A 23632-nucleotide genomic window follows, 5' to 3' on the forward strand; every position below is an offset into this window, starting at 1 on the left:
TCTTTTTCAAACAGGGCGCCGTATTTAAATGCATTTGCAGTCTGTCTGCTTGGCTGTTTCCTCTGCATTGCTTGCAAGAGCGCAGCTTTTTGCAATAAAATGAGTTTACGCTTTTACTTTGCTGTACTCGCCCAACTGCTGACCATGTCCACCGCCGCAAATGATACAGATCCATGGCAAGTTGAATCCACCGAAGAAACTCAGCAACAAATAACGTTAAGTCAAGCAGAGGAAGTGATTTATGACGAAAGCAACGCTTCTGTCCCCCGGAGCTCTTGTCAGGTTAGTCCTCCCAGCATCATTGACTGGCTGCTTCCGAAGTTACTGGAAATCTTGTACAGACACAATATCCTGGCACCGACTGCAGCTACGCATAAGGAATTGTTCGCTTTGCTCTGTGAAAAAATGTATGTCCCAGCAGCAGATGTTCCTCCTCCTTCACTCTCCGGCAAGAAACAAGCGCAGAAGAGAAAGAACCTTGAACCGGCTTCCACTTCGGCTGATGTTGCACCCAAGTGAGCAGGTGGTTCTGACGTCTCAACCTAAGAAGTCTACTCTTCCTCAGTCCCAAGCAATGACCCAGTGTTGTCAGCCTTGTCCAGCATTCAGTTTTCGCTCTCCGACATGAACTCCAGAATTCAAGCTCTTGAGTCCGGTCCAACATCTAGGTCCTCGGCAAACTTTCCCATCCCTGGCCCTCATCGGCCACGGCGCGGCTGCCCGTGTTTACTCCGCAGCAGAATGATGACGTCATCAATTCAGTGACTATACCATGAAGAACCATGGGAAGTGCAGTTCCCATGATTACAAGCTCTCTATTCTTTCCGCCGGCTGCTGCGATTTCTCATCAGTTAAGAAGCCAAATCATAGCAGGTAATGATGTAAACCTGGTGAAAATGTTGCTGTGCTCAGAAATGAGTGAGAAGCGCATTGGTGATTGCGGTGATGTGTCTGTTATGCTTACAGAGAGCGACCCCCGACTTTCAAAAATGTTAACACTGGCTGAATTTAATGTGGCATTTGGGGTTTACAGAGACGTCATCTGAGAGAAGCTGGACACGTATTTAGCAATCATTTCTGACTTGGCTTTGACTTATGGAGGAACTCTCTTCTATGAATATCATAAATCATTCTCCACAAAAGCTGCTATGTTCATTCAACGTCTTAATCAAAGATTGGACTGGTCTGTAGTTGACTTAAACCTCATAAGCAGACATTTCACTGGTCATCAAGCTCTCTCCTGCTCGATCTGTGGCTCTCATTCTCACACTCTCAATCTACTGTATGCCCAAAATCTGCATCTCCTCCATCTAAGCCTGGTTTCTAAGCCATCTAAAACTGTTGACTCTATGGTGACACCATTTGCAAAATGTCTGCATTTGCAAAATATTTGCAAATTCTATAATAGTAAATATGCTCATGCTTGTAGTTACTGTGGGGACGGCACCCAAAATCTGTGTACCCAAGACTAACCTGCTTTATGAAAAGGGAAAAAAAGAAATAAAGCCATGAACCCCTGTCAATGTTCCAAAGCTGGGGCAGGCACTGAGAAAGCATCCTAACCGCTGCTTTGTCAATTATTTATTAACTGGACTTATCCAAGGTTTTTTGCAGGATTGTCTTGGTTGCCTACTTATTCTTTTTTCTGTAATAATTTGCTTTCTGCTTTTAAAGAACCTGAAACTGTTGATTCTTTGTTGGAAAATGAAGTTACAGTAAGAAAGGATTTCTAATTGGACCTTTTGAAAAATCTCCTTTCTCAATTTGTCGGATTAATCCTATAGGGATAGCTACTCAAAAATATTCAGGAAAGAAGCGCTTAATTTTTGACTTGTCCGCACCTCATAAAGATGCTGCTCAGAGTATTAACAGTCTTATTCCTCTGGCTCCGTTTTCTCTGTTTTATGCAACCGTTGACGACGCAATTAAAATGATTAAGATAGCAGGTATGGGTGCATGGCTCGCAAAGGCAGATATTTCAGATGCCTTCAAAGTTATGCCTTTACACCCTTCGCAGTGGCATTTATTTGGAATTAAATGGAGAAAAGAAATTATATTTTTTGGTCAGGCTCACTTATGGCTATGTTGGATTCTCCTTAATAACTGCAAATTACCGCATGTGCTCCATCTTCTTTTAGATGATTTAAAAAAAAAAAAACTGCAAAGCCAGAAAGATGCATTTCGGCGTTAAGACAAACTTTTGCAGATTTAGGTATTCTTCTTTCTGAGGAAAAAACTTTAGGCCCTCTTACAGTCATTGAATTTTTAGGCATTACATTAGATTCTAATCTAATGCAAGCCTCGTTGCCCATTGAGAAATTAAATCACATTAGAGAAATCATGAGAAATGCTCAGATGTCTGTATCTTTTTGAAAAAGAGATTTGCGTTCTCTACTAGGCCATCTTAATTTTGCGATGCGTATAATTCCCCAAGGCAGGTCTTTTATTGCCAGAATCTATCCAAATCAGTTAAAGATCTTAAGGACAATGTTACCTTAGATGCGGGCTGCAGATCAGATCTCAGGTTCTGGTCTTTGGTCCTTGAAAATTGGAATGGCATTTCTTTTTTTTTCATCATGAGGATCTGGAGTCTTCTGCAGCCCTTAAATTGCATACAGATGCTGTGCCTTCCATTGGTTTTGGGGGGGTTTTAATGGTCAGTGGTTTGCTAGTAAATGGCCAAAGGAACTGCTTTCTGTGCCTTGATAACATGTCCACTGCTCTGTTGGAATTATATCCCATAGTGATAGCTTGTATTCTGTGGGGAAAACAATGGTCTAGAAAGCAAATTCTGTTTTTTTGTGACAATGAGCCAATTGTTAATATTATTAACAAAGGTCGCCCATCAGTTCTGTTTATCCACACATTCGTCAGGTGCCTTACTTGGCTATTTGTCATGGATAACTTCATTTTTCGAGCTGTTCACATTCCAGGTTTAAATAATCAAATCGCTGATTCTCTTTCTCGATTTGAACTTCAGAAATTCCACCTCCTGTGTCCGGATTCAGCGCCAGCCAGCTTGGTCTGCCCTCTTTTCAGCCAAACTGTTATAGATTAGACATGACCCTTCAATCTTATTTGCATTCAGCAGCAAAGTACATGCGTAGTGGTCTAGCAAAATCGACATTAAAAATATATGAGACTGCTTGGTCTCATTTTAGTTCTTTCTGTGCCACCTTCAATGTAGATGTACTTCCTGTTTCATATGTTAGTGCTTTTATAGTCCACTGTTTTGAGTCCCGTAAAATGCAGCCTTCATCCATCAAAAGTATGATTGCCGGCATCCAATTCCACCTGCGCTGCTTGGATCCATCCACCATCAGCTTGCTCAAAAATTCATCAATTCGTCTCCTACTTAATGGACTTAAAAAGAGAAACCTAAAGGCAATGATCATCGTCTCCCTCTCACACTTCCACTTTTGCAAAAATTAATATCACGTCTGAAAGAGGGATGCTTTGGGATTTATTCTGATATAATGTGAGAATCTGTTTTGCTTATGGCTTTCTATGGCTTTCTCAGAGGTGGCAAGTTTTCTACACGCACAGATTCCTTTAATTCATCACATGAGCTCACAATTTCTGATGTTTCAGTTTTTTCACACCACTTCACCATATTTCTAAAGCACTCAAAAACTGATAGGAATTCGGGAAGGATCTTTTGTTTTTGTTTCTGAAACTAACTCTGCTTATTGTCCTCTGTCTTCCATGCTGGCTTATCTGAGGTGTTGTCCACAAGCTCCCATGGAGGACCCATTATTTTCAACAGAGGAGGGAAAGCCTATGTCCAGAAGCTGGTTTGCATCCAGTTTCCACCTGCTTTGTCAATAATGCGGGCTTTCCCCAGAGTGTTATTCAGCTCATTCGTTGCGAATAGGGGCTGCTACAGTACAACTGCAGATTCCTCTACTTCCATTTCTACCCTGAAAGCTATGGGAAGATGGTCTTTGGCAGCTTATGAACGGTACCTCTGGCCAGATACTTGAGCCATCCTTGAGGCTCAGAAAGCTATGAGTAATGCTTGTGATCTGTAGTTGAAATAAATATTGCTTCAGTAACTAATGGGCTTTTTTACTATTTCATTAGCCCTAGCTTTAGGTAGTTCTACTGGTATTATTATTATTATTATTATTATTATTATTATTTATTTTTTTATTATTATTACTAATAAGATGGGCTTATTGAAATGCTCATTTTAATCCTCTGCTGGCTCTTCAGTTTAGCAGGAAGAGCCAGGGATGATTGCCTGGGATGGTCTGTTTGGGGAGGATTTTTTTTTTTTTGCTGCTTTCCCAGTTTAAATGGGAGATTGTCCCCAGAAGCTGCTGCTGTTCCCCGACTAGCTTTCATGAAGCTCATGAAAAGGATGGGGAATTCAGAACAGAGCCATTCTGCCAAATGTAATTTTAACAATCTTGCAAATAAAAATTTAAGTATATGTCTAAAAGAATTGTCTTTATTTTGACTCAAGTGGACCTGACTGAAATACAGTGGAACTTTCCTAACTCCTCACCAAAACAAACAGGGGAAAAAGAAACCAAAGAAAAAAGACCAACAAGCTTACCTAGTCAAGACCATGTCAAACTTACACAGTGTAATGGCAAACTGAATTACCCAATCAAGTGGGAAAGTTACCTCTTGGAGGAACAGTGCTCTGTATCAGCTCATGACATCCTCAACCCCAACCTCAGACAAGAATTCCATGCCAGTGACCCAGAATGTTGTGGTACTTACCCAGGGGTAGACAGAGAAAGATCACCATCCTAAAGTGGGGGTTGTGTGAAGGGGCACCTCCTGCAAACTCCATACTGATCACCTGTCTTACTGATCACACATCTGTTCTCAATCACCACACACACTAACCGTTACTGTTTAAAAGGGATATCTTTCATTCCACACACTGTGAAGTAGATGTTCAGCATGATTATCTGAATTTTGACTAGCTCATGTGTTTTGCACAGCCCAAGTTCTTGCTGTTTGCCTGACTATTGCCGGTTTCTGATTTTGTGTTTTCTTCACATTTTGGAACTTTTTGCTGTTGTTTTCAATAAAGTTGCCTTAACCGTACCTGAGTCCTCTCAATCTCACTTTATGTGAACACAAAGTCGGTCACATTTCGATGGGACATAAGTTTTATATCATAGCATATTTGCTGCTATCGTCAAAGCCAAAGCCTGTGGAATCCTAAGGTTTCTTGCAAGTTTGTGAACCCTGTAGAAATTTCTATATTTCTACACAAATATGACCCAAAACATCATCTGACTTTCACACAAGTCCCAAAAGCAGAACAATCAAAGAAAGTAGACACAAATATTATACTTGGTAATTTTGTTATTCAGGAAATTGTTTCAATGTTATTTGTCTGTGAAAGGCAAAAGTATGTGAAACTATATGATTAGCATTTACTTTTAAAGTCAAATTCTATCAGTCTATCTGATTTTAGTCAATGGGATAGGTACTGTTCTTTTTATTTAAAGAACAGAGATATATCAAAGTCTAATGTTCATGCTGCATGTTTGTGGAAGTTGATCATGGTAAAAAAAAACTAACTTAAAAGAGAGTTATTGTTGCTCATGAGGCTGGAAAAAGTTACAGAATCATCTTAAAAGTGTTTGGACTCCAAAAATCTATAGTCCGACAGATTCTGTAGAAATGCAGAAAATTTAAGACCATTGGTACATCCCCAGAAGTGTTCAACAAACAAAGATCACTCCAAAAGTAACAGTCTGTTGGGTCAGAAAGGAATACAGGGGAATTTCTAAACAACTAAATGCCTCTATTACTTTGGCTAATGTCAATGTTCATGAGCCTGCCATCAGGTAAACACTGAACATCCTCAGTGTGCAGAGTCACAAGGAGAAAGTCACTACTCTCCAAAAAGAACACTGCTGTCCATGAAGTTTACTAAAGATCATGTGGACAAGACTATTGGAGAAATAATTTGTGGAGGAATAAAAACAAAATAGAACTTTTTGTTTTAAAATGAGAAGCATTATTTTTGGAGAAAGGAATATTCTGAATTCCAGCATAAGAACCTTTTACCGTCTGTTAAACATGGTGGTGGTAGCATCATGCTTTTGGCCTGTATTGCTGGAGCTGGGCCAGGAAAACTTGCCATCATTGATGGAACAATGAATTTAGATTATGCCAGTGATCTCTAAATGAAAATTTCAGAACATCTGTCCATGAACTGAACCTCAAGAGAAAATGGGTCATACACCAAGACAACAAGCCCAAGTACCAAGGCTGTGTACCAGAGAATGATTAAAGAGGAACAAAGATAGTGTTTTAGAATGACCAAGTCAATGTCCTGACTTTAATCCAAAAGAAAAATTGTAGAAGGATCTGAAACGAGCATTTCATGTGAGAGCACCCAGTAAAATCTCAGTGTTGAAGCTCTTCTGTACTGAGGAACAGAATAAAATTCTTCTGAGACATTGTGCAGGACTTATTAAAAGTTACTGGACACTTTACTTACAGTTATTACTGCACAAGGAGTCACAACAGATACTGAAAGAAAAGCTTAACATACTTAGCAAGTCACAGATCTGTAATGCTGGATCATTTTTCTAAATAATTAAATGAAGAAATATATTTTTGAGTCATTTGTTTGAGCTCATTGCATTCACTTTGTTTCCTTTTTATAACTTGATGATGTTTTTGGCATATTTATGCAGAAAAACAGGTACTTCTAAAGGGTTCATAAACTTTTAAGCGACAGTGTATGTGCTAAAAAATATAATGAATGGATGGCACTGTTTATATCACCATAACAAGTCCGAGTCCCTGACATTAGATTGTGTAGACAGACTTGCGTGTGTAGGGTCTGAACATTTTTGTGTTGAAGACTGATGTGTTTCTTGTAATGTACAGGAATGCATTAAGGAACCTGTTTAGCTGGTGTAACAAACACTTACGATCATTGCTTAAGAATGTGTTATTTGAAAAGAAAAAAAATCAAACAATGTCAAGTTTAAACTTAATTTGAAATCTTGAAAAATTGTATATTATATTGTTTTTGTTGATTAACATTAATCATCATAACAACTCAGGCGCGGAATATCTGAATGTGAGAAATAAGTCAGAAGTTTTAAGCTGGTGTGTGACAAAGGAAAGCTCTGAGGGACCTGTTTGGCTGGTTTGATGAAGTTTTACTGAACACTTCTCAGAAATGTTTTTTTTTTTTTTTTTTGGAGAACCTGTAACAAACGAAAGCAAAAGTTAAACTGAGTTGAAATTATAAAGGCTGTGCTGAAAACCGAAAAGACTCCATCTGTCTTTATAAGAGTGAGATATTGTCAGGTGAGAATCTCTCTGTGTTTGTAGCCTTATTGTATTGTATTTATAATAATAATAATAATAATAATAATAATAATAATAATAATAATAATAATAATAATGAGGTAAAAGTATCTGAAGTAATGAACAATGTGTTAAAGACTAAATTATAGAGTAGATTTAACATTTGTATAAAGAACAATTTACTGATTTTTGCAGATTTACTTTTGAAGTATTATTTTAGCTACGTGTAAAATGGCTGTGTGTGTGTGTGTGTGTGTGTGTGTGTGTGTGTGTGTGTGTGTGTGTGTGTGTGTGTGTGTGTTTGTGTGTGTGTGAGTTACTCTTACACTGTTTATATATAAACCTGTGATTTCCAGGCTGCTGTTAGAAAAATGAATCTGCTGTAATGTATTTCTGTAATGTTAGATATTAAAATTAAAAATGTTCTTATGCCATTTCCAGAAAAAAAGGAGACCATGAGTCAGCGCAGCTCTAAACAATTTAAAGGTTCAGACAGACAACTTGTGCCTTCGGGACAAAATCAAGCTAAACAGAAAATTATGAAACAGCCTTCGGAAGAGGTGATTAGATTCAGCATCAAACATAAATTATTCAAATTTACTGCGTAAGAACAGCAACAGAACACAAAAGGAACATAAACAAATGCACGTTGCCAAAGTCCGGGCTGAGTCCTGACATTTATGTTATTTGAGTTATTTGTGCAATCCTGAGTTTCTCTCTTTCTTTCTTCTGCAGGTGAAAGTTGTTGTGAGCGGAAAGCAACGTGTGCGTGCTACGGATGGATCAGAGTACACGTGTGTAATACTTCTGTTTGATGATACTGGGTTTATTAATAATCTACTCAAACATCAGCTCATTTGTTTCATGTTTTTTTTTGTTTGTTTGTTTCCCTCAGCATCAAAGAAGAATACAAATGGAGCATAGAAAAACAATAAGACCACTGATGAAGAAATAAAGCAGAGAGGAAGAAATGATCAAATTCAATCAAATTTCCACAACCTGCCATAAACTGTGTTGCTTATTAACAAGTTCTCGCATAAATGAACTTAGTCTTTAAAAACAGGATGTACAACATTTTGAATAAAATGAGAAGATTTACCATTTGTTAACTGCATCATGTTGATAAATGTGCTTTTTTTATTCAGTTTAATATATAAAACATAGATTTAACTCTTTAATGATTATTGGAAGACTTTCCTCATAAAACCAAATTGTGGTGTCTGTAAAAGCTACTTTTGAAAAACAAGACAAAATCTTTACATAATAAAAATAGGTTTGGCTAGGTAAAAGTGAAATTTAAGTTTTAGTTAAAATGAACAAAATTAATATAATTGAGCTACTGATGAAAAAAGTCTCTTTCTCTCAGCTGGGATTATTTCTCTTCTTTAGGACTTTGTAAAGAATATTTTATACAATAAAAGAAATCTGTGCAAAATGTGTCTCAGTAACGTCTCTGCCTCTGAATCTGAATATATATTTAACTATTTCACTTCTAGAGAACTTTATTTATTAATAAACAAATTTTCTCTTTAATTAGGATGAGAGGTGTCATCGTAAACTAATAAAGCAAGTTAAAAAATTCTATATGAATTCATATGTAATTTATTTATATTGTATAAGAGCTTGAAATATCATGAATTACGCTGCACAAAATCATTACAGTAGAACACAGTCAGTAAAACACCACATGTAAAGCAAAGAAAATGTAATTTTCTAAATAAAAATGTATCTTTAACATAGATGGAGATAAAAAGCATATTGTTTAGTTATCATTGCCATCACAGTCTACAGCATAAGTCAAAGCATATATACAGTGTATATATATATATATATATATACACTGTATATATATATATATATATATATATATATATACACACACACACAGATTTCTGCGTCGTGTCTGAGACATTATCTCTAAAAAATTGGTCACAAAAATAATCCTTACACGATCTAATCTCTGTCATCTTATTAACTCACTGTCATTATTAAATATTGTATACAACACATTTCTTCTCCCTCTTCACCTTTCAGCCATTTTCTCCTCTGATAAAGAAACTCTTCATCCTCTTAAAAGTCCTCCTCACTACTCCTAACACTTTTACACCTTATGAGCTAAGGGTTAAGATGCCTCATGAAGAACTTTTATCTTTACTGCGATCTTCTCTTTATTTTAAGGGGAAACTCCCACATTTCTTAGAATTTGGTGAGATTTATGTCACTAAGACAAATTCTACACTGAGTGTGTTCATGAATACGGGCCCTGATCTTTAAACTGATGTTTTAACAAGGAAGCACAGTGTTAATGTTAAAATACCTTTTCTCTAAAGGAATTAATGATAGATTCAATTCAATTCAAGTTTATTCAAGTTTTTACAGTTGACATTGCCTCATAGCAGCTTTACAGAACAAAACGTAAAAACAAATTTAAAACAAAAGGTAAATATAAAGAATAATATAAAGATGAATATAATACAAAAATTCAAGATTAATATTAGATATATTTAATATATATCGCCTATACATATTTTCCCCTGCAGAAACTACACTACTATCGCTAACCCTCTCTAGTGTCTGGATGCACACCTCTAAGGCTGAAATCTTCACCATCAGAGAGCTAACTAACATACACTTATCACAAGTAAAATTAAAGCTAATGACGGAGGAAGAATTAATAAACATGCTGCAGTCAGCTGTATGATTTTTTAAAATCATTTATAATCATATTTAAAAGCGTATGGAACTGAACTGAAAGTGAAGGTTTATCAGAAATGCTCTCATGTCATGTTGACTAACTCCATTACAGATTACAAATGAACTGCCAATGACCCCACACTTTAGTGAGAGTAAAATCATAATTTTTATTAATTATTTTTATTAACTTGTTTATTTATAAATAGAATGTGTGTGAATAATGTTTAGTATGATGTGCAGTTCCTAATGGATGCTGTAGTGAGGTTTTTGGCCTCCAGTTGATCTATTTGTGAATTCCAAATCCTTACAAACTATTTTTACTTTTTAGTAACAATTTTATATATATATATACATATATATATATATATATATATATATATATATATATATATATAATGGCATGCCATTTAGGAAATTATTCATGAGGGAATTGAATGAAAAGTCTGAATATATTATATATTGAATGGATTCTGACAGTCTGGTCAAGTTATTGAATTCTTTTGTATTCGCTTTTTGCACTTTGCAGACGGTCCCTTGGAATCTGTCTCTAGGTGTTCGCACAGAGACTTGTGTATTTTATCCAACGCGAAGGAAAGCTGATATTGAGGAGAATTGTGTTGTAGCTGCGTCTCTACATTACTACAATAAAGAGGTGTTATTTGTGTAATTAGAGCGTTTAGCTCAGGAGTTATTGACTCGGGAAACTCGAGTCTGTGAATATGTGGCCAACTTTACTCAAGTGATATCGGGTGTGTCTTGATGACGTCAGAATCCATTCAACATATTCAGACTTTTCATTCAATTCTCTCATGAATAATTTCCTAAACGGCATGGCATATATATATATATATATATATTTATTTAGAGTTATATAGAGTTAGAACTCTTTCACATTAAAAAAAGCAACATTACAGATATTTAATTTGTGTGTTTACTGCTGTTTAAAATCATTAAAATAATTAAAACCTGCTTGCTTTTGCTGAATTACAGTTTTTTTCAATCGCTAACAAGCGCTTACCTATACTTAAGATAATTTTTCTAAACTCTTAACACAGACTTATACCTACAAAACACAATTGGCCAAATTGATAATTTTCCTCTCAAAAACACATTTTGTTAAATATATACTAACTCTCCATTTCAAAACAGAACACATCTTTCTCTGCACACAGTAACTTTACCGAAACACTGGAAATCTGACTCAAAATAAAATTATTCTGTCAAAGAATAACACTTGTTTTCACTTCACAAGGTATATGCAGTCAATCAAAGTACACCAGGTTTCAAAATACTGGCTGTTGTTGACATTAGAAAAACTAGAAAGACTTTTATGTTTCAGGTAACATGCAATCCACCTTTTACACAAAACTTCTTAGTTGGGAACTGTATGTCCACATGTACAGTAATGTTCACATTCAAACGCATTCCAGTAAAAAGCAAATCAGTTATTTTTTTCTTTACTGTTTACTAAAGGAGGTACAGTAGAAACACAATATAATAGAACAGAAAAAGTTTTACAGTATTGCTTACAGTGAACAAAATATCATAAATAAGAGCATTCTGAAAAACAAAAAACAAAACAAAAAACAAAACAGCAAAAAGCCCAGATAAGAAAGGGGGGAACTAAAAATAGCACAAAATTAATGTATCTAATCCCTGAGATCTTCAGGGTTAGGCTACATGTTTTCGTCAACATCACATCTGATATCATCCAAGGCGATTCACCTGGGATAAAACCGCTTGGTATGTCGGATCCACCCTTGGCAATCTCTAACTGTGATGTCCCTGCAGCCAGCATCCATGGCTTCAAGGAGGGACATCTGGTCATGTGGCTGATGGTCATAAACCTTCCACCTCCATACAGAAAAGAACTCCTCTATGGGGTTGAGGAAAGGTGAATAGGGTGGAAGGAAGAGACTTATCAGTCTTGGGTGGACTTCAAACCATGCTGTTATTGCTTGCGAATGATGGAAAGCAACATTGTCCCAGGTAATTACAAAGGTCCTCATGTTTTCACCCTCCTGATCCTGCTCTGGTACCAGGCGCTGGTGGAGATCATTGAGAAAGGCAAGGAGGCGCTCGGTATTATAGGGTCCAACCTGACATCTGTGAAGGAGTAATCCTGCATTTGCCATTGCTGCACACATGGTAATGTTTGCCCCTCTCTGTCCTGGCACATCAGCTGTGGCCCTTTTTCCAATTATATTTCGTCCACGTCGACGCCTTTTGGATAGATTGAATCCTGCCTCATCTATGTAAATGAATTCATGAAGGGCCTGGTTGGCCTTCAATTCCATAACTCTCTGAAACAAAGTTTATGTATATCATGTCATTACTGTATACCGTACTGTACTGTAACCTATTACTGTGTAGGTTACCTACTTGCAAAGTGCAAAGCTTATATAACTGGACATTGAATTGAATATACACTATACCTGGACATATTGTCGTCGTAGCTCCTTGACTCTCTCACTGTTCCTCTCAAAGGGAACAGTGTAGAGCTGCTTCATCCGCACTCTCTGTTTGGACAATGTCCGTGTAATGGTTGTGAGGCTGATGCTTTCTATATTGCCAAATATCTCATGGTCCTCCACAATTCTAGTTTTAATTTCATGCAGTTTTATTGCATTATTTGCAACAACCATTTCTACAATTGCAAGCTCTTGATCATTATTGAGGAGCTTTCCTCTTCCCCCAGAGGGTGGAAGACGTTGCATTCTTTAGAGGGGAAAAAAATCAACATATGCATTACTGTATGACCTTATTGACATGTCAATTGAGAATAGAAACAATCCATGTAAAATGCAATACTTACCTGTTGGTTTGTTGAACGATGCGAATAATGGAGGCAACCGTTGACCGCCTCAAATTGGGTTGCACTCTTTCACCAGCCTCTCTTAGTGAGAGACCGTGGTTGATTACATGGTCAATGATAGTGGCACGAATTTCATCACTGACTACTGTTCTTGCAGCCCTTGGAATGCCACCACCACGCATTCTTACACCTCTACCTTGCCGTCTCCTTTGGCCTGCTCCTCTTCCTGCACCTGCACCTCTCAATGCACCTGCACCTCCTACTGCACCTCTCACTGCACCTCTCACTGCACCTCTCACTGCACCTCTCCCTGGCCCTGCATCTCTCACTGGAGCTGGTCTTCTCCCTGGGCCCCTTGCTCTTCCTCTTCCACGTCCAGACATTACAGTGTTTGTCTTTTTCTGTTTCTGTTTCCAAAAACATCACTCCTCAAAGTCCTCATTTTATAGTAATAGAAAAAAATAACCCCTGCCACTGAGTCTAAGCCAGACTGGAATCAGCTGTGGTTGGCCCAATTCACCCAACATAAATCAGCTGCGTGTCAATTATTCAATTGTTTGTTTATTATCAGCTGAGATATATTGTTTTTGAACTGATATCATTGCAGAAGCAGAGGTTTTTATACTGTATCTAAGGTTTGGAATATTGTTTTTGCTATTGTGGGATGTTGTGTGTTAACATTCGTGAATACTACAAAAACAATCCATAATTTTGTTGGGAGGTATAGCTTGTCTGTTAAGAAAATGTAAGCATTGTGGAAATGTGTTCACTGATTGCATATTGTGTGAAAACGACATGAAATGTGTGAATGGTATGGCCACAAAAGACTGATGCTGTGCTAATTGTGTTTAGAGTTTTGAAAATGTGACAACTGTTTGGACAAACGCTTGTTAGCGACTGAAAAAAACTGTAATTCATGTATGTAATTTCTGACACCTGGTGGTCAGTACCGGTATTGCAGCACATTGCCCTTTAACACGGATCTGGCGGTCAGTGTCTTAGATCTAATTTGAGGCAAAATTTAATACAAAAAATTATTTTAAAAAAATAAGCTTTTTTCTTTGCAGTTTCTTTATTATGGTGTTTGACAGGGTTTGTTGTTATTGTCATTTTAGTTAAAAAGTTGATTAATATGTGCTTAGAAAAGCATCATAATGAAAAAAAGAAGGGAAAAAAGTACAATGTTGTTTTTAAAAAGATGATCTACACAAAATGCCCTCAGTTTATTACAAGTAAGAAAAAGTGTGAAAGAAAATGAGCGTGTGATTTCTTTAAAAAGTAATCTCTTGGCTCACATGAGTGATGGCTTCAGTGATGCTGATGGAAATAAACAAAGTAGAAATTAAATTAGAAGTAAAATTAGAATGGACTGAACATTTTTAATTTAAATTGAATATGAAATTGTGAAAGTCATCAACAAACCTTTCAACTTTCAGCCCAAACTCACACAGATTGACTAAAACCTGCAGGTGTGAACGAGTGACAACAAACTGTACAGAGAGAGAGAGAAAGAGAGAGAGAGAGAGAGAGAGAGAGAGAGAGAGAGAGAGAGAGAGAGAGAGAGAGAGACAGAGACAGAGAGAAAGAAGGGGAGGGAGAGATAGAGAGACAGACAGACAGAGAGAGAGAGAAGGAGAGAGAGAAAGAGAGAGACAGACAGACAGAGAGAGAGAGAGAAGGAGAGAGAGAGAGAGAGAGTGAGAGAGAGATGACTATAAGTTAGTATGATCTGCACATCTACAGAACAAGCCACAAAATTTTACAACAACAACAACAACAACAACAACAACAACAATAATAATAATAATAATAATAGTAAATCGATTATTTATTTTAAGTAAAGCCATGTTCTATTTGCAGGTGAGTCGATTCAGAGTCAAATCACTTTCTCACTAGAGGTCAAGTTCCTACCTTTAATAGCCTTTAAATGTAAAATGTGTTAAGTGTTTGCAGCCTGTACAAACTATTACATTATTACTATATTATTAAAAAAAGAGCTTTTTTAATAAAGCTACATACTGTACTGTACTGTACATAATGGATTATTTACATATTATCATATTACATATTATCTTTGGACCACAACAGGATTCAACTTTAAACATCTTTTACACAGTTTTCAGGATTCTGATAACATGTCTTGGATTATTCAGTTTATTGTTTTGGAAAAATCACAACATAAAAGTGAAGATTATTTACTTATTATTGTGTAACATACAAACCACACATACCGGCTCCTTTTCCCAGTTGAAGAGATTGTTCTTAAAATGTTCAGCCACGACTTTGAGCTCGTACGTACGAGTCACCTCACATTTTTCCCTCAGAGTTTGTGGGGCTTCCAGTCGCTCTGCAATCTTCTGCAGTGCTTCATCCATAGTCTTCCTCTTCTACAAATGTGATCATGACACACATTTAATCATAAAGACATTTAAAGTGACTGTTTATAAAATACAAAAGGCTTTTTATGTTACATGATAAAATGTAATTCATCCAGAATTTCTGACATAATGACATTAAAGTTCATCACTGAATAACAATCTAACATGTAGGTAGCATGAAGGGGCGGGGTTAAGTATATAATGGGCGGAGTTTCATCATTTACATTTACATTTACAGCATTTGGCAGACGCCCTTATCCAGAGCGACGTACATAAGTGCTTAAATCTCTAACATTGAATACATTAATGCTGGATCACTAAGTTACATACTTAAGATACCATGAGTTTAAAACATTTGTTCAAAGTTACAATGAAAGTGTCAAAGGTGTGTTTTTTTTTTTTTTTTAAATGCAAAAGATAATGAAAGAAGTGCTAGTTGAAGTGTTTCCTGAATAAGTAGGTCTTCAACCGCCGCTTGAAAATAGCCAGTGACTCAGCTGTCCGGACCTCTAGGGGAAGTTCGTTCCACCACCTTGGTGCCAGTACAGAGAAGAGTCTTGTAGTATACTTGCCTCTTACCCTGAGAGATGGTGGAATCAGTCGAGCAGTGCTGGTAGATCGGAGGGTGCGGGGTGCAGTGCGAGGAGTGATGAGGGCTTTGAGGTAAGAGGGAGCTGGTCCATTTTTGGCTTTGTAGGCCAGCATCAGTGTTTTGAATCTGATGCGTGCAGCTACCGGAAGCCAGTGGAGGGATCGCAGCAGCGGGGTGGTATGCGAGAACTTTGGCAGGTTGAAAACAAGCCGGGCAGCTGCATTTTGGATCATTTGCAGAGGACGGATTGCGTTCATAGGTAGACCTGCCAGCAGTGCATTGCAGTAATCCAGTCTAGAAATGACAAGAGACTGAACAAGTACCTGAGCAGCCTGTGTGGACAGAAATGGTCGAATCCTTCTAATGTTGTAGAGAAGAAACCGACATGAGCGAGTCACATTAGCAACATGAGAGGAAAAGGACAGTTGATTGTCCATGGTTATCCCAAGGTTGCGAGCTGTGGCTGAAGGGGAGATCAGATCGTTGTGCAAGGATATAGCAAGATCATGACCTGGGGATGAATCACCTGGGATGAAGAGCAGCTCAGTTTTGCTAGGATTAAGCTTTAACTGATGAGCAGTCATCCATGATGAAATTTCTGCCAGACATGCAGAGATCCGGTCAGAAGCTGTGGCATCTGCGGGTGGGAAAGAGAAGATAAGTTGTGTATCATCAGCATAGCAGTGGTAAGAGAACCCATGTGAGGAAATAACTTCACCAAGAGAGTGAGTATACAGGGAGAAAAGAAGAGGACCAAGTACTGAGCCTTGTGGGACGCCAGTGGAGAGTCTGCGTGGAGCAGATGTCACTCCCCTCCATGTTACCTGATATGAGCGTCCTTCCAGGTAGGAAGCGAACCATTCCCAAGCTGATCCGCATATCCCAAGACTCCTGAGGGTGGCTAAGAGAGTCTTATGGTTGACCGTATCAAACGCTGCTGAAAGGTCAAGGAGGATAAGGACAGATGAGAGATTGGCTGATCTAGCAGCATGTAGTTTCTCAGAGACATCTAAAAGGGCTGTCTCTGTGGAATGAGCTGCTTTAAAGCCAGACTGGTTGGGGTCTTGGAGGTTGTTCTGTGAGAGATAGACAGACAGTTGATTAAAGACAATGCGTTCAAGAATTTTTGAAAGAAACGAGAGAAGTGATACCGGTCTGTAGTTACTGATGTCTGATGGATCCAGAGCAGGTTTCTTCAGGATGGGAATAACCCTTGCTCTCTTGAAGGTAGTTGGTACCTGACCAGATGCTATGGATCTATTGGTGATAGTTGTAATGAAGGGCAGAAGGTCTTGCGAGATGGTCTGCAGCAAAGTGGAAGGGAGTGGATCCAATGGGCAGGTGGTAGGATTGCAAGACTGGATGAGTTTTAGAATCTCTTCTGCTGTTACAGTTGAGAAATGTGACAACAAAGGTGTAGGGGAGTCCATACTCTGAGATGTAAGTGCAGTCGGGGCTGAAGTGAAGGTCCGGCAGATTTCCTCAATCTTCTCCTGGTAGAAAGAAGCAAAGTCTTCTGCAGTCAGGGAGGATGAAGAAGGTGGAGCCGGGGGGTTGAGCAGAGAAGAGATGATGTTGTGGAATTTCCGAGGGTCATGTGAGGAAGCTTCAAGCTTTTCCTTGTAGAAGGAAGTCTTGGCAGAAGTCACATCTGAGGAGAACTTGGCCATGAGTGTTCGGTAAGAATCAAGATCTGCATCAAGTTGTGATTTCTTCCACTTTCTCTCTGATGATCTTAGCTCTCTTCGATTGTTGCGCAGCACATCTGAAAGCCAAGGAGAAGAACAAGAAGTTTTCTTGGGTTTAGTGGACATAGGGCAGAGGAAGTCCATAGTTGAGGAAAGAGATGAGAGGAAAGTATCTGTGGCCGAGTCCAAGGGCAGTGAGGAAAAAGACTCAGGATCAGGAAGGGAAGAAAGAGTGCCAGAAGCTACAGAAGAAGGGGAGACAGAGTAAAGGTTGCGGCGGGTTAGAGCGAGGGGGTGAGAGGTAGTTTTAGGTAGGGTAGGGAGAGTGATGGTAAAGGATACCAGGTGATGATCAGAGACGTGTAGTGGGGTAGCAGTCACGTCTGTAGCTGGAGAAGGACGGGTGAAAACCAGGTCCAGCACATTGCCTCCTTTGTGTGTGGGGATGTAGCTGTTGAGTGTGAGTGTGAATGAGTCAAGAAGAGACAGGAGGGAAGAAGAATGTAGCTTGTCAGAGGGGAGGTTGAAGTCACCAAGCACTGTCAGGGGGGAGCTATCAGAAGGGAAAGCACTAAGCAGTGTGTCCATTTCTTCCAAGAAGTCACCTAGGGGACCAGGAGGGCGGTAAACAACAATGATAACAAGGTTAATTGGAGAGGTAACTGAAATGGCATGGAATTCAAAAGAGGAGATGGTTAAATGAGACAAGAGGAGAGGTGTAAAGCACCATTTCTTTGACAGCAATAAACCTGTACCACCACCCCTGCCTGTTTCTCGTGGTGAGTGAGAGAAAGCATAGGCAGAGGATAAAGCAGCTGGTGTAGCAGTGTTCTGTGGGGATATCCAGGTCTCTGTTAGCGCAAGAAAATCAAAGGAGTAATGGGAAGTTAAAGCAGAGATAAAATCAGCTTTTTTCACAGCAGACTGGCAATTCCAGAGCCCACCTACCACCACTGTTTGAGACTTACACAACAGAGGAGGGTAGATGAGGTTACTGGGATTGTGACCTCTGCTCTGTGGACGAGAGTGTCTGCGAGTGTAGGAATTGAGTACAGAGATGGGTTTAAGGCACATATTTGCAGTCAAGAGTGAGAATTAAGGTATGGTAGAATATAGCAAAATCATGACCCTGAGCAGAAATGTGTGATGTGACACAACTGAGTAATAAACACTGGTGAATTTGTAAAGTTTTACTGTTACACACTGAAGCTGCTTATATTCACTTCCAACATCTGTAGGTTAAAAACAGGAATTAATTCAAGATGAAATGTTTTTATTATCGTCAGATTGTTGTGGTGTAAAAGGAGTAAAAATCATCATCAGCCTCTTCACTCATCACCACATCACGTCTTCACAGCTTCATCTTTATTACGTCTATCATTCTAGAGTTATGTTTGTGAATAAGACTCAGGGTCTGGACACAGTGAGTGTGAGGATTGAGTCGATTCACGATTCAGACTGAAATGATTCAGTTCTGTAGAAGTGACTTACTCACTTCTTTAAGATCGTCGTATTGTCTTTGCAGCGCTTGTCTTTTTTCTGCGTCCTGTTCGTTTTTAATCCTGTTTTCTTGCACGATCAGTGGAACTTCGGTAGTTTCTACAACATCACACACTTGAACGTTCAGGGGTCGAGGCGTGGAGGCCTCACTGACAGAGACGGACGATTCTCCAAGAATTTCACTCAACATTAACTTCATCATGCTCTAAATAGCGTGCAGGAAGGAAAACAATCAGACGTTACACCAAATATTGTTATTTTATTTTCAACAATAATACAACATTTTCCAGCGTTAATTACTTGTTTTGTTATGGAAGATAAGCTTTGTTACTGTTGTTGTACACACCTTGTCGCCATAGTTACACGGTGTCTCAGTCACTCCCGCCTTCCTCGCATCCTTACTCACGTTTTTCTCCAGGTAGGAAAACTGCTCTCCGAACGACGTGACGGTGGGTTTCACCTTAAGGTGATGATAAATGAACGATGTCTAAATCGAATACTTCACAAACATGTCAGAAATTTTTGTCAGAAGAAGAATAAAAACAAACACTAACTGTGTCCATGTGGTGCAGCCAGTTAAAGGAGAAGATGTCTGCAAGAAAGGTATTCATTTTCTTGTCAAAGAAACAGGCGTAGGTGTATTCATCAGGCCTGCACGAAGAAACCGCATACACTGAAACGAAAGGATGAAGAGCTGTCAATCACGTGAGAAGAACGAACCTGAACACATCAGTGCTGGAACTGGTCAGTTCGGTACGAACCTCTGCTCTCAGACAGATGATCCAACATGGACCCTGAATTACACGATTCCAAATAAATCACCATCTGCAAACGTTGACCAGGATTTACAAAAGATCAGCAAAATCACACAAAAACACAAACACATGTAAAGACACAAAAATATAAAGGTTTAAAAGTTTTGGGATTATTAACATTCTCACGGTTTATAAATGAGAGACACACTGAGGGAAAACATGAAGAGAGCTCCGTAGTACAAACATGAACACTGAGGGTCTATTAAATTAATGTATTTACTCATTACACACACACACACACACACACACACACACACACACACACACACACACCGAGTATATAAAGACGTTTACTCTGAAGAATTTTTTACACTGTGCTGAATTTAACCCCACTTTTAACCCCAGGGTAGTGGAATGTTTAACCAAATGAAGGTGATGGTGACTGATCTGAGTGACAGGATGATATCTGAATATTAAATGTAACTAAATAAAAATATTATCATAAATATTACAATCAATGTTTAATTAATTATGGTATAGCTATAAGGTAATAAGGTAAATAAAACGATTAGGGTCAGCACCGTTATAGGAAAATAATCAGAACTGCATCTGACCAATCAGAATCCAGATAGAGCTGTGCTATAATCTGTGCTGTTTATTTTTAAAGGAATAGAGAGAAAGGAACTAAAACACAGGACACTAGCACGAAGGAGACTATCAGCTACACCTGTTTGTTTCCTCTCTTGACCAACAGAGGGCGCCTCACCAAAGTTCTGAACTTCTGCTGTTGTTATTTCTCTCACTTCCTGTTTCTACTTGATACAAAGCACATGAACTCTTCAGTTATAACGAAACCCCACAGTTCGAGTCTGTGCTTGTTCTTATCTTTATTTGATGTGATTTCTGATATCTGATATTTTGATCTTGGCTTCGACTGAATGTTTTTTAAAGCTGTTTTTCAGATAGAGTGATGGTCAGGACCTTGATTTGTATTGAGCTTGATTTGTCAGGTAATAACACTTTTAGATACAGAGCTGTGCTGAAATGTCCTTTAAGAGTTAAAACACATACCTTAGAGAACTTGTGATTCTCTGACATGGCCTTCACTGTGCTAATGAGATCATGTGCATAAAGCTGGAACAGAAACAAGATAAAAAAGAAAAGTTGATTCATGAACTGAGGAGTGAAGGATCAGAAAGATCTGATCGAGACACACAGCGACGTTACTGTCGGAGCTCAGAATACGGCTCGGACGCACGAGAGGACACGATGTACTGAACTTACAGTGGAGTTAGGAAAGTGAAATATTCCTTTATTTCCATGATCTGATAAGTAGATGAAGATCGAATCATTTTCAACACTGAAAGAGAAAACAGATATTATGTGACATTTATTCTGCAGAGTGAAGATGAGCTCTTTATCATCTAGAGTCCTCACATCACTGATCCCATAACAACTAATGATACAAAAGAAAGCCTTCACACATTTTAGAGTTCCTCACACTGATCCGTGTCCGTGTGTGATTATAAACCGGTGTAAACATGATGGTGTGTTTGTGTAGTCTGAGGTTTCACACTGCTCCTACTTTCCCTGGAGTTAACACTGAATCCTGGCTCTTCACAATCTGATGTTTCTCTACACTCTACATTCCTAAACCTGCTGCAACCTTCTTCTTATTTACATATTCACGTATCTACATCCTGATTGGATAAATCCGGCGCGTGACCTCTTTAAATAAAGGCTCGTCTCACGCTTTCACGTCGGTGAGGAAAAAAGTTCAGCTCTGTGCTTCATCACCCGAGCAGCTTCTGTTATCTTTCACAGCTTTCTCATCTTTCTTGTCTCAACTTTGTCCTGTAGTCGACCAGACGTTGGTTCCTCTGTATCAGACTTCAGTGTGTCGTATTTCCCCCTCGCTACGACACACACTTCTGTGATGTTCAGTGTTTAGTCTCCTGACTGTATCTACCGAGCCGTTTGTGTTAAGTGTCTCTGCGTCCTGGTTTTCACCTGATATCAGGTTTTCACTCACGGTTTGGATTATGATTGGGTTCCAGTTGCTAAGCGACCAGCCTAACAGCCATGTAGGTTTAATTATGATTTATAATCCCACTCTCAGTGTTTATAATGATTTATAATATCAGAGAGCGCCGTGTTTCACTCAAAAGACACAAACGCTGATCATAATAAACACAGCAGTTGAGCCAAGTGAGCAGTTTCAGAGCAGCAACTTGTGATGACAAGGTTTTACTGTTTTATGGCTATATTAATACTCACACAGACTCAAACAAATAAGGTAAAGAGGACAGAAAACTCGACTTGGGAAACTAACACAATCTTCTGTCTTTATGAGGAGAATCTCCATGGTGCAGAAAACACATTTCTGATGCACTCCGTAATCCCCCTTTCCCTCTCTCCATCTTTCCCTTAAAGGATCTTATTAACTCGTAAACAGTCATCTGAATTATACATAGAATTGGTGAAGAAAAAGAATGGAGATGATTTCTACCTTCGTATTACTTTTTTTGGTCCTGATTTTTTGACAGCAGCCGAATCTCCACGCAGAACGGCCAGAAAGTTTTCAGCTGAAACATCCTAATAATGAACCGTTAAAACCATCAACTCCACTCCAAAAAACTTAATAACCCCATCAGAGTATTTATTTATTTATTTATTACAGAACACATTACCTCTCCGGTGTAGTCCTTTAGAACCCCGGGGTAAACGTTTGGGCCGTTTGGTACGTTGATGATGTTTCCAGGACTTGGATTTCTGAACACAAATATAACATATACAACTAAAATAATACTCTAATTATTATATTATTCTATTTATTATATTTATTTATACATAATTATTATTATATATTCATTATACAATTATACATAAGATACAGAATTTCTGAATATGAAGAATAGAATAAATAAAAATATAATTACATCACATGAGTCAGACAACTGGAACATCACTGTACTGTACAATACTGTAATGTCTGATGCATTGTGGGATTATTTACATGATATCATGATGAAAATAAACCACAGGATGAACATTTAAAAACAACAACAAAACAATACTAAAACTGTACAATTACATAATAAAAGAAAATCACACATTTACACAACCTATAAAAAGAAAACTTGCCTTGTGTAATCTGAGTTATTATTCTAATCTCGAGCACGATACTCACTGCTGATTATAAGCGATATCATCATATATCATCACCACAATCTGATCATCTGAAATGCCGTTACGGTGCATCACCTGGTAAGCGTGACACACGTTGGCCTGCAACAGAAATTGATCATTTTACTGATCTATACATATAAAAACAATTAAAAATAGACTCATACTGTGTAACATATCTGCATCACGTCTGCACAACATCTAACACCAAATGTGTTTAATATTCTCACCTGGACACTGTAGTCTTCCCATCCTTTAGAACCTGCTGCCAGGAGAACCCACTGTTTACTCTTACTGGCCATGACGTTGTTCTATAAAGCAGAGAAGAGACAAAACCAAAACTGATTAATGTGTGTGTGTGAGAGAGAATGTGTGTGTATGTGTGTGTGTGTGTGTGTGTGTGTGTGTGTGTGTGTGTGAGAGAGAGAGAATGTGTGTGTATGTGTGTGTGTGAAAGAGAGAATGTGTGTGTATGTGTGTGTGTGTGTGTATATACAGTATGTGTGTGTGTATAAGTGTGTGAATGTGTGTGTGTGTGTGAGAGAGAGAGAATGCATGTGTGAATGTGTGTGTGTGTGTGTTTGTGTGTATAAGTTTGTGAATGTGTGTGTGTGTGTATAAGTGTGTGAATGTGTGTGTGTGTGTGTGTGTGTGTGTGTGAATTTGTGATGTGGAACATCATCGCTGTGTGAAGCTGCAACTCTCCAGTTTTCCCACATCTTCAG

General features: G+C 38.4%; 2 protein-coding genes and 1 long non-coding RNA gene across 3 annotated transcripts; 1 reads left to right on the forward strand and 2 right to left on the reverse strand.

Annotated features, from left to right (window-relative positions):
• Positions 1-7196: 7196 nt before the first annotated feature.
• Positions 7197-8400, forward strand: LOC132861873 (uncharacterized). The gene is made up of 4 exons (XR_009649983.1): positions 7197-7299; positions 7741-7859; positions 8035-8093; positions 8195-8400. It is a non-coding gene; the product is annotated as an uncharacterized LOC132861873 (long non-coding RNA).
• Positions 8401-11714: 3314 nt separating this feature from the next.
• Positions 11715-12737, reverse strand: LOC132842050 (uncharacterized). Its single transcript, XM_060864758.1, has 2 exons — positions 12429-12737; positions 11715-12296 (listed from the first exon to the last, which is right to left on the reverse strand). Exons 1-2 carry the CDS (start codon positions 12708-12710, stop codon positions 11715-11717), a joined length of 864 nt encoding a protein of 287 aa, XP_060720741.1. The 5' UTR covers positions 12711-12737.
• Positions 12738-14079: 1342 nt separating this feature from the next.
• Positions 14080-23209, reverse strand: LOC132861868 (legumain-like). The gene is made up of 13 exons (XM_060893493.1): positions 23138-23209; positions 22912-23009; positions 22412-22493; positions 22231-22316; positions 21006-21081; positions 20793-20855; positions 19728-19791; positions 19521-19639; positions 19313-19426; positions 18962-19171; positions 15040-15195; positions 14231-14298; positions 14080-14125 (listed from the first exon to the last, which is right to left on the reverse strand). The coding sequence occupies exons 1-13, from the start codon at positions 23207-23209 to the stop codon at positions 14080-14082; spliced, it is 1254 nt and encodes a 417-aa protein (XP_060749476.1).
• Between the last annotated feature and the right edge of the window lie 423 nt (positions 23210-23632).

This window comes from Tachysurus vachellii, chromosome 2 (assembly GCF_030014155.1).
Source record: "Tachysurus vachellii isolate PV-2020 chromosome 2, HZAU_Pvac_v1, whole genome shotgun sequence".
Lineage (NCBI taxonomy): Eukaryota > Metazoa > Chordata > Actinopteri > Siluriformes > Bagridae > Tachysurus > Tachysurus vachellii.